The 12,067-nt window shown below is 40.2% G+C and overlaps 1 protein-coding gene across 1 annotated transcript in view; it reads left to right on the top strand.

Annotated features, from left to right (window-relative positions):
• The window catches only part of DNAH5 (dynein axonemal heavy chain 5), a 209,979-nt gene that overhangs the window by 124,358 nt on the left and 73,554 nt on the right, over positions 1–12,067 (top strand). The window contains exons 53-56 of the mRNA XM_067467539.1: positions 3,884–4,056; positions 7,470–7,600; positions 10,952–11,105; positions 11,717–11,984. Of these exons, the coding sequence (XP_067323640.1) occupies positions 3,884–4,056; positions 7,470–7,600; positions 10,952–11,105; positions 11,717–11,984 (726 nt within the window). The remainder of the gene's footprint in view (positions 1–3,883; positions 4,057–7,469; positions 7,601–10,951; positions 11,106–11,716; positions 11,985–12,067) is intronic.

Below are 12,067 nucleotides of genomic sequence, written 5' to 3' on the forward strand. Positions count from 1 at the left end.
GTGAATATACAAGTTTGACCTGAAGGCTTCCCGGATAGCATGGTTATTTTTGTTAATGCAGAAACATTTGCTAAGCTTCTGCAATCATAACATCTATGTGATCAGGACATAGCGTTGTGTCTGCTTTCCTAAAAATTCAACATCCACTCAGTGTAATGTAACAATTTGCATGCAGATTTACATTATGCTGAACCATATGTCTGTTCTCTGATTTACTTTAAAGTCTTGAAGCTGCCTTGCACAGCAATGTTTGCTTTGCAGCAAGCAGGAGGTTTTGGAGAAGCATCTGGTTATACCTCCCATGGCCAGACAGACAATGATTACACAGCCAAACAAATACAATTCTTGGTGTTTTGTTTTTAGACCTGTTCCTTGGGTTGTTTGTGGTGCTGATTCAGAAAATTGCACTGGATAGACAACATCAGTTCTAGCTTCATAGATATGGTTGTCATGGTTTTCCGTGGGCGAAAGGATGATGACTGGTAGATTATGTATCTCAAAAACTAGAACATATAGGGCAGTGGTTCTCAACCTGTAGGTCCCCAGGTGTTTTGGCCTACAACTCCTGGAAAATCCCAGCCTGTTTACCAGCTCTTAGGCGTTGAAGGCCAAAACATCGGGGGACCCACAGGCTGAGAACCACTGATATAGGGGGAAACTGGTGCCATTTTTGGAATCAGTAGATCTTACTTACTTACTTAGGCGATTGCTCGTTGGCCGAGTAGGATAGTCTTCCAGGATCAGAAATCTTGTGAGTCTGTAGGTGGCTGTGGAGCCCTATTCTTGATCTGCATCTTCTTCCGCAGTGAGGGCATTGGTTTCCAGGTGGAAGGTGGTCCCGGTCGGGGTTGGCTTGACGCACCTTCCTCTTGGCACATTTCTCTCTTTCACCCTCCATTCATGCCTCTTCAAATTCTGCAGCACTGCTGGTCACAGCTGATCTCCACCTGGAGTGCTCAAGGGCCAGGGCTTCCCAGTTCTCAGTGTCTATGCCAGAGTTTTTAAGGTTGGCTTTGAGCCCATCTTTAAATCTCTTTTCCTGTCCACCAACATTCCATTTTCCATTCTTGAGTTTGGAGTAGAGCAACTGCTTTGGAGACGGTGGTCGGGCATCCGGACAACATGGCCAGTCCAGCTGAGTTTATGGCGGAGGACCATCACTTCAATGCTGGTGGTCTTTGCTTTTGTCCGCCTGTCTTCCCAAGAGATTTGCAGGATTTTCCGGACGCAGCGCTGATGGAATCGTTCCAGGAGTTGCATGTGACTTCTGTAGACAGTCCACGTTTTGCAGGCATAGAGCAGGGTTGGGAGGACAATAGCTTTATAAACAAGCACCTTGATATCCCTACGGATGTCCCGGTCCTCAAACACTCTCTGCTTCATTCGGAAAAATGCTGCGCTTGCAGAGCTCAGGCGGTGTTGTATTTCGGTGTCGATGTTGACTTTGTTAGGGAGGTGGCTGCCAAGGTAGAGGAAATGCTCAACATTTTCTAATGTTACACCATTAAGCTGTATCTCTGGTATTGGAAAGGGGTTGGCTGGTGACTGCTGGAACAGCACTTTGGTTTTCTCAATGTTCAATGACAGGCCGATCAGTAGATCGGTAGATCAGATATAGACAGAAACAGGGCTAAAAGGCACCAAAATGTGTTTTGGCCAGTGTTATAGAAAGGGTCTTCTATGGGATTGTAGTTTTTTCTGTAAACACCATGTATCTGGAAAGTTAAGGGAAAGATGTTAGATATTTGTGTGATCATTTTTACTTGCCATGAAAAACAGAGTGGCCGTGCAAGATGGCTATGGGGTCTTTAAAGTAAGTCAGAATGGGGGCTTTGGGCAGTGTGCAGAGAGGACAATAATACCAACCCACCAGTGCCACCAAAAAGGACATTTACATGTGTGAGTCACATTTATGGATGCAGATGTCTCTATCTAAATCCTGCCTATCGTTGATATTTCTTAGACTCCCCAAGAAGCCTTGCTTTATACTCTTCCTACTCTAACACAAATGTACCTTAAAGTTTGTCTTTTTTCTCAGAGATATAAAGTAAACGAATGGAGGTGGAGGGGGGCGGGGAGTAGAAACTAAATATATTCCAGTATTTCTGATAGGTATCTTCCCAGAAAGTTCCTGAATTTACAAGTGTCTCTGCACCATAAAGGTACAAAATTAACTTGGCATTGATTCCACCTTTACCATTTTCTAAGAAGAAATGTATGTGAATGAATGTGTGATAATCATGAACTAGTGTATGTATAAAATATTTTATAGTCAAGATGGGCATAAGGTTAGGTTTTCATCTGATACTGTCAACAGAATGCCACATTGGAGAAGGAATTCAAATTCATTCAAATCACTGTTTAGTCATAGAGCTCATTGGGCGGCCTAAAAGAGATTCAGAAAACAGCTTATGCTTAAACAAGTTGCAGTGAAAGCATGTTTTACAGTAAAATAAGTAGTATTTTATCACATGGTCTCCAAAAATCTTGCTATCCCTTTGAAGGTAATCTCAATCTTCTTTGATGATGCCCTCCTTCCTTTAGCAGCTTGAAAATGTGTAAAACAGCATATTTTGTAACCATTAAGACCAAAGAATTAATTGAAAATCTATCAGAAAGAACACATGTTGATCTTCATGGGTTGCAAAGGTATGAACAGCTGGGGAAAAGATGGAACAGATTTTTTTTTCACTTTGCCCTCTTCGCTTTGTTCTTTTTTCTCTCGGGTATTCAGTTCCCTCTATACAGATTGTGTTGAGTTACGCACACAGGCCAACACTTACTATAGTCAAAATAATTTAAAATTGTATTTATTTTTGAGGCATAATGTGTTTCCCTGAAAAAAGACACTACCTTATATTTATTTTTCCTATGGCTTATTTTCAGGGGATGTCTTATTTTTATTAAGTATGGTACAACAATCTGCATTTATTGAAATATTGTGCTGGGTAAAGCAGCAGCCACAGCTTTACTTCTTCCCCCTGAGGACACACAATATCTAAAGCAGAGCGTTCTATCAACTTGTTGGTTTAGCTCAGTGGTTTTCAACCTGTGAGTCCCCAGGTGTTTTGGCCTATAACTCCCAGAAATCCCAGCCAGTTTACCAATTGTTAGGTTTTCTGGAAGTTGAAGGCCAAAACATCTGGGAACCTACAGGTTGAGAACCACTGGTCTAGTTCTTGTTGTGTGCCTTCAAGTCATTTCTAATTTATGATACATCTAATGTGAACTTATCATGGGGTTTTCTGATGCTGTGAATGTGTGACATGCCCAGAGTCAGTGACTTTCCAAAGTTGAGCAGGGATTCAAACCCTGTTCTCCAGAGTCATAGTACTCAAACCACTATACAATGCAGGCTCTCATTTTATCAGTATTGCTGTTTAGCAATAATATCAGTATTCATAGAATCATAGAATCAAAGAGTTGGAAGAGACCTCATGGGCCATCCAGTCCAACCCCCTGCCAAGAAGCAGGAATATTGCATTCAAAGCACCCCTGACAGACGGCCATCCAGCCTCTGTTCAAAAGCTTCCAAAGAAGGAGCCTCCACCACCCTCCGGGGCAGAGAATTCCACTGCTGAATGGCTCTCACAGTCAGGAAGTTCTTCCTCATGTTCAGATGGAATCTCATTTCTTGTAGTTTGAAGCCATTGTTCCGCGTCCTAGTCTCCAGGGAAGCAGAAAACAAGCTTGCTCCCTCCTCCCTATGGCTTCCTCTCACATATTTATACATGGCTATCATATCTCCTCACATTCTTTCTATGAGAGCTAGTAGTACCGTTCTCAGTTCCCAAATGGAAGAGAAAACTCTACTATAAGGTGTACAAAATAGTCAAGATGGTCTCTAATTTGAGGCATAATTTCTTTCTTTCTTTCTTTCCAGGAGAGGAGCCAGAAGAAACAGAAGCTGACATGCCTAAAATATATGAACCCATTGAGTCCTTTGATCACTTGAAGGACCGTTTGAACATGTTCTTACAGATATATAATGAAAGCATCCGAGGAGCAGGAATGGACTTGGTATTTTTTGAAGATGCCATGATCCATTTAGTAAAGGTATTGGTTGCACATGATAATTACTTTTGTTTAGGAATTGAAAGGATTGGTACAAGCTTGTATCATCATAATCGTCATCATCATCATCTGATTTCAAACATTTAAACTTTGACAATACAACAAAGTCAAATCTTGGTGGATGAAGCATTGCCTGGGATGCAATATCAAAAATTTCCAGAAGATGCTGCTAGTGTGCCAGTTCTTTGTAACCATATTTCTACACTGACATGGAGAATGTTACTATTGAGAACCAAAAAGTCAGTATTTGGTGCACAAGGAACTAAAGAAAAAATACCCCTCTAATTTTCAGGAAACACTCCTTCCATCCACTTTACAGAAAGAGAGGAGGAGCTCTGGGCATGTGTCTCTCATGTGTTGGAATATAAAGGGAGCCTGTTTACCTGCAGCACATGCTGGACTTCATGACAGGGCCAATATGAGCTATGCATGAGCTACATACATGAGCCAGTATTCCAGCATTGGGTTTATTCATAAAGGTGCTATAATTAAAATAAGTATACAAAGAGATGTTGTAGGACATTAGAAATGAATAGCCATGTTAGCTTAAGCTTTCCTAGACTATCTGAGGAAATAGATTTAATCTAGGAAAGCTTATGCTACCAAATTTCTTCTCTCAGGGCTCATCTACATGACCCCCCCCCCTTTCCCATGTTGCATCAGTAATTTTGCTGATGTCTCTCCTGAGCTTCATTTCCTTTTCCCTCTTCCATTTTTTTGTCGTGTCAGGAGCAACTTGAGAAACTGCAAGTCGCTTCTGGTGTGAGAGAATTGGTCGTCTGCAAGGACGTTGCTCAGGGGACGCCCGGATGATTTAATGTTTTTATCATCCTTCTGGGAGGCTTCTCTCATGTCCCCGCATGAGGAGCTGGAGCTGATAGAGGGAGCTCATCCACTTCTCCCCGGATTCGAACCTGCGACCTGTCGGTCTTCAGTCCTGCCGGCACAGGGGTTTAACCCATTGCACCCCTGGGGGCTCTCCCTGTCCCATGAAATGGAAGGAAAAGGGGATGGTGACAGTGGCCCATGTAGACACTAGACAGGTTCGGACTAGTTCTCCACACCACCTGTTCAAGGAAACTTCAGATCTTGCTGTGGAGCAAAACCTGGTTAACTGGTTTTACTCTGCATTTCAGTGGAAGTTCCTGGAGATAATCCGTCCCATTTTAAGGTTTCTGCCCAGTGTAGACAGCCCTTAGTCTCTAATGTACTATAAGATCACTTTGCATACTGATATTCCAGACTAACATGACAATGGCTTTGAATAATTAAATAAGTATTTAAATATTGATTTTGTCTTTTAAAAAATAATGCAGGGTGAATGTACTGGGGAAAGGGAACAAATTAATGACATGAATTGAAAATAGATGAATATCCCCATTCCTATTAGATGTTTGTTGCCATGGCACTACCTCTCTGCACTGGCAGGATTGAATGCTCCTGTGAGGATAAAAACTGTGTTGATGGCAAGAGTGCTGCTGGTAGGGTCTCTAATGTTAAAGAGGCTTTTGCATAGGAGTCCAGACTGGATTGAATGTGCCAAATAGCTACTGGGATGCAGCAATAGCGGTGTATGTGTTTGACACTAGCAGACTATTTCACTGCGATGGCAGCAGTGGTATCACATCTAACAGTTGTTAATACTGTGCAGAAAAAGGCATAGTAAACGCCATGGAAACTCTGTGTTGAGACAATCCAAAATGAAACAAGATGAAATTCCCAGGTCAATGGCACTCAACGAGCTACTGGGATATAGTAGAGGACAATTATGAGTAACACTGTAGTTAATGACACAGCTCAACTCAAGCTGAAAGAATGTTTAGTTATTGATGTTCTCAGAAGCCAAAAGAAGCTCTAAGGCAGCACAAACAATATTATAGGGACATGGAATGTGAGAAGCATGAATCAGGGAAAACTAGACATATTAAAACAAGGAATTAAATGTATAAATATTGCAATGCTTATGGTGAAGGAGCCAAAGTAGACAAAGATAGAATATTTTGTCAGAGAATTATACAATGTTTTACTCAGGAAATAAAAATATAAGAAGAAATGGGGTGGCATTAATAGTGAGGAGAGATGCAGCAAAAGCAGTGAAGGTATATAATATGAAGTTTGATCATATTATATAAGTAACACTTTAGGAGAAACTAATCAATATAACTATATGTTCATGTTCCAATTACACAAGCAGCAGCAGCAGAAACTCTATGTTGGGTTTTAGGACGAAATTCATCTCACACCATAACAACTCATCTTGTTCATCATAGACAATTGGAATGCAAAAACAGGAAATCGAGCAGAATCAAAGACTGTAGGAAAATTTGACTCAGGATCAAGAATTGAAATAAGAGAGAGACTGGCTAAGAATTCTTGTGATGCCAAGAATTTGTTCACTGCAAACATTTTTATAGCAATAAAAGAGGGAACTGTATGCATGCAAGCAGCATTTTCCCCAGATATTTCACTGCTATTCCTAGGATATCCTGCTGTTTTCATTTATGGTGATAAATGTTGACTGAAAGCCCTATTAAACTGCACAATGATAGCAGTATTATTCCTTTTTATCTGCTATGACTACATTCCATGGAATACTCAGGATTGTAATCTGGTGAGGTATGAGAGCTTTGGCTGAGAATTTTAAGTATTTCTCCCTACAGTGCAAACTCCAGGAAGCCATAGGATGTTGCTATGGTAGTCAAAGTGGAACATACTTATCCTATATATTCATGTATAAGTTTAGAAAATTTAGTCAAAAAATCAACTCAAAAAACTGGTTGACTTATCCACTAGTCAATATGTGTACTGTATCTCAACTCTTATTTAAAAAGGAATCATTCCCTTCTCTCAGTAGAGTGGTAAAAGGCAAGTACCTAAAAGAAGAAACAAGCTCCTCTATTTTCTCTCCATATCACTTCTGGATTTTTTGAATGCCTGGGCAGGTAGATGGTAGCTAGGGGTGCTGGCCACTGACACATCATTGATGTCTTCTCTGCAGAATGACCCTCAACATATTCAGAGGTCATGCATAAATCCATATTTTTGTCCCCCAAACCTGCTCTTGGTTTATACATAAGATTGTCTTATACATGAGTATATATAGTATATCATTCTGTAGTTTTAAAGACTCCTATTTGCCAATAGTCATGCAAGATTCAATACCCATTCCTTAAAGTGTATGACCCTGGAACGTAAGGCAATATGCCAACTAGTCTTTTACTACACCCAGCCAAAGGTCTTCAGCCGCTCCTGAGTTTAAGTTTGCCTGAGTGATTCAAATGATTAGTCAGGGCAAGGCCTGTAGAACTAGAATGGTATTAACTGTCAAGGTCTTTTGTAAGTGTTTGTTTATGTCTTAAAATACATTCTTAACAATAAATTTCTGTATTTTGTAGATTTCTCGGGTAATCCGTACTCCACGTGGAAATGCCCTGCTTGTTGGAGTTGGTGGGTCTGGGAAGCAGAGCTTGACTAAATTGGCATCATTTATAGCTGGCTATGATATGTTCCAGATAACATTAACAAGGTTAGCTCTTGAATGTTTTCCCCTTAGACATTTGAGGGGAGAGCATTTTGTTCAAGCAGAATTTGTTATTCGTATTGTAAAGTTAAGTGAGGTCTTTTGCTTCAGATAAGTTGCCAGTGAAGAAAGAATGTACTGCTATATCACAGAAGTGTGCAGCTCTACAGGTCTTCTTGGATTGCACCTTCCATCTGCCTTAGTTAATATTTCCAGTGAGGCAAAGTGGTGAGAACTGCAATCCAACTACATGTAGAGCAACATAATATCATGTGAACTTTCTATTTAAAGAACTAGCAATATTTTTATGGAAAAGGAAATTTCCACCTTCTTTCAGCTCTTACCACAGATAGTTACAAATGGTGGTGTAGTCAGTGATTGTGTGGCTTTTATTGTCAAATATTCCCAAAACATCAGAGGTAGCATAATATAAGGGATTTATTGATCTTTAGTCTTCTTCCTTTTCTGACTAAAAAGAACACTATTTATAAGCCCTAAAGGTAACAAAAGAATATATAGGAATAGCTTGTTCTTTAGGTATATGCAGCTTTACAAATGACTCTACAAAAATTACTAGATTGTATGATGTTCAATCTCGATAAAATAGTGAAGAGTAGAGACATCACATTGGCAATGAAGATCCTCATAGTAAAAGCAATGGTAGTCACCTTTGGATGTGAGAGTTGAACCATAAGGAAGGCTGAGCGAATTGAATTGTGGTGTTGGAGGAAAGTTCTGAGAGTGCCTTGGACCATGAGAAGATCCAACCAATCCATACTTCAGGAAATAAAGCTTGACTGCTCACTGGAGGGAAAGATATTAAAGGCAAAGATATTAAAGGCCACATTATGAGCAGACAGGAAAGCTTAGAGAAGATAATGATGCTGGGGAAAATGGAAGGAAAAAGGAAGAGGGGCTGACCAAGGGCAAGATGGATGGATGGCATCCTTGAAGTGACCGGCTTGACCTTGAAGGAGCAGGGGGTGGTGATGGCCAACAGGGAGCTCTGCCATGGGCTGGTTCATGAGGTCATGAAGAGTCAGAAGCAACTGAACAAGTGAACAACAAATTATGATGTTCAGGTGCAAACCCTTCTCCTCTTGAAATAACACATGAACATTCAAATGAGAATGGAAGGAGTATGCCATAATTTTATTGGCAACAGATGTTGGTAGGTTTGGCACTCACATGTCTTCAGATCCAGGCATCAGCTAGTTGATTGATAACCCCAGTCATTCAACCCAATGCTGGAATCATTGGGATAACAGTTGTAAATGCACATGGGTAGATGCCTCGGCATTGTCTCCTTGCTATCCAGGGACCAGGAGAGCACCTGTCCCAAGCTGGTCCTGCCCACCTCTGCTCCACAACTCCCAAATGCCTTTGGAGAACCACATTCTTTAATGATACCTGTGTGTAATGGCAATTGATGCCTGGATCTAGGATCTATGCCAACTGGCCAAAAATTGTAACAAGAAAGCAAAGCAAAGTATGGATGCAACAACTTAGATTACACACATCAAACAACATAAATGGAGGATGTGAGAGTGGGAAGATGCTTTAAATCAGCCTGTCTAGGAGTATGAGGGAACCGATCAAATAAACCCTACTGTCCAACTAGAGTGAAATCTAAATTTAGTCAATTTGGTCAGGCCCACCTGACTAGAGTGACTAAACCCATTGCCTGGCAGCCCCTGCCTATCCAGAGAACATACCAAGCCTTGCAAGCCTCTGAAAAGAACTAGTGAGCTGCCATGCTCCTCTGAATTCCAAAGGAGCAAAATTGCAACACAGTAAATAATGTAGCATTCCCATTATTTTTACTACCCTGTCAGTCCAAATTTAGGGAATGACAACACAGTTTTTGAAATCCAGAAAGCTATCTAATCCCAAATATTTTTTAAATGGTGGGGAAGGAGGGGATTTCTATTTTGCAATTACAATATGTAGTGAAGACAGACTTGAACATTTATTTCCATGTCTTTTATGTAGACAGAGGTTTCCCTTGTACAGAGGAAACCATGCATAGGAAGACCTTTGTGACAACGGTGTATAGGAGTGTGTATTGTAATCTGATCCATGTAGCAATAAATTAAATTATGCCTACAGGTACTCCATTCTTATTTACATGAATGAATTACTTGTGGATTGGGTTATGTAAGTTGTTTTTCATTTGGGGACTTTTTGTAAAATATTGAGCTTACAATATATTTGTGTAGAAAATAACATTGTGCTTAGTATATTTTGTGAAAAAGATGCAAGCACAAATTTTTATATGAAAACTAGTTCTGTGCACAATTTGCTCCTGCCCATCGAACTCTAAGATTTGGACAGGATTATTGTGAGAATGTAAAGCCTCCACATGCCTATTAGACCCTTGCCTTTCTTGGTTTATTGAAAAGCCAGAGGGGGTTGGCTAATTGGTAGAGGGAATGGATAGTGCTTCATTAAAACAGGAGAGAGTTCCATCATGCCAAAAGGAGTTAGTTGTCAGAAGGCTGTTTAAAAAGCTCTCCCTGGATTTCATTACTACTGGCCAGTCTCTAGCATTCCATTTTTGGGCAAGGTACTGGAATGTGTGGTGGCCACCTAGCTCCAGAGGTTTCTGGATGAGGTGAACTTTCTAGATCCATTTCATTCAGATTTCAAGCCTGTGTGACAGAGAAGTTTTGATTAGTGAATGCTGGGAGTCTCCTGTTTGTTCCCTTGGCTGGTAGTCTTTGAGGTTCCCCAGGGTTTGGTTTTAACTCCCATGTTATTCACATCTACATGAAACACTGGGTGATGTTTAGTGCCACAGTAAGTGGGAGATGCCCAACTCCAATACTTCTTTCCATCCCAATCCAGAGAAACCATCTTGGTTCTACAATGATGCCCATCAGTGGTAATAGACTAACTGAAAGTAAACAAATTGATACTTGGGAAGACCCAAGATAATTTAGACAAGAATGTGGTGTTCCTGGTCAATAAAAAGGCAGGTCAGGGAATAAAGATTCAGCAAGTGCTGGGTAGATTACCCTTCTCCCCTCTATAGCTTGGATTTAACCCTGAACATAGAAACTTAGGCTTCACTGGTAGCCAGGAGTGCATTTTCATAGCATGCCCATTGAACCTACTTCTTGTTGTTTTGGATTTCTCTGCACTACATGGATTTATCTAGGAATAAGTCTGGCTGACCTTCATGGGATTTACTTCCAAAAGGATATGGATGAGATTGTGCTATATACCTTCAAAAGCAGTGACCAATAAACCAATAAAGAAAATGAAAAGGAGGGTCTGAGCAGATAAAACGGTTTTTATTTGAGGCATATTTTCTTCTTCAAATCTGTTCCAACCTCTTTTTTATCCTTTCCTTAGGTCTTATAATACATCCAACCTGATGGAAGACCTGAAGCATCTCTATAGGACAGCTGGACAGCAAGGCAAAGGAATCAGTTTCATCTTTACAGACAATGAGATAAAAGATGAGGCTTTCTTGGAGTACATGAACAATGTCCTGTCGTCAGGAGAAGTAGGGTTATTTTCTTTTTTTAAAAACCTCCTCCTGGCTTTTAGTAATTTTCCTTTCTCCCTTGATGTCCAAACAGCAGTTAGAGGTCACCCACAAATGAACAATCCTCGATGGTGATGGGATTAAGCATGCTTAAAATTAGGATGAGACATTTTAATGGTAGATCAATATATTAATGCTCTATTCTCAAGAACACCCTTTGTGAAATCCAACCCACTGAATACAATAGAAGTTATTTCTAAGTAAATGCAGAGGATCATGCTCTAATGCCTTGGCTGATTAATTGGTGAGATGGAATTTTAATAACTGAGAATAAACTTTCAATTGGCGCAGATTCTTATTAGAAGCACATTCATTTATTTAGTGAACATATGTTGGTTCTAGTGTGTTAAAATAATGAGGAATGAAAAGGAAAATTAAATATGATCTAACAACCAGCACTTTATCTGCAAAGAATGCAGATAAAGTCTATTGAGTTTTTGGTAATACACAAATTAATTAACTGATCATATTAATCAGTCTTGTAGGAATTAGTCAATTAGTCAGTTCTATGTTCTTTTAATGAAAGGCTTTGCTGGAAATATTTTCACTTTTAAAAAAATTCGTCGTAGGTTTCCAACTTGTTTGCTCGTGATGAAATAGATGAAATTACCAGTGATCTCATATCTGTTATGAAGAAGGAGCATCCACGGCGGCCTCCAACCAATGAAAATTTGTATGATTATTTCATGACCAGAGTGCGGCAAAACCTCCATGTTATTCTCTGCTTTTCACCTGTGGGTGAAAAATTCCGAAATCGAGCTTTAAAGTTCCCTGCCCTCATTTCTGGTTGTACTATAGATTGGTTCAGCCGTTGGCCTAAGGATGCCCTTGTTGCAGGTAAGCCTCCATTCTATTACAATAAAATGGGGTGAGGAACAATTGGTTTACTAGACACTAGGCTTGGGTAACAACGGAAAAAT

Source organism: Anolis sagrei, chromosome 4 (genome assembly GCF_037176765.1).
Source record: "Anolis sagrei isolate rAnoSag1 chromosome 4, rAnoSag1.mat, whole genome shotgun sequence".
Lineage (NCBI taxonomy): Eukaryota > Metazoa > Chordata > Lepidosauria > Squamata > Dactyloidae > Anolis > Anolis sagrei.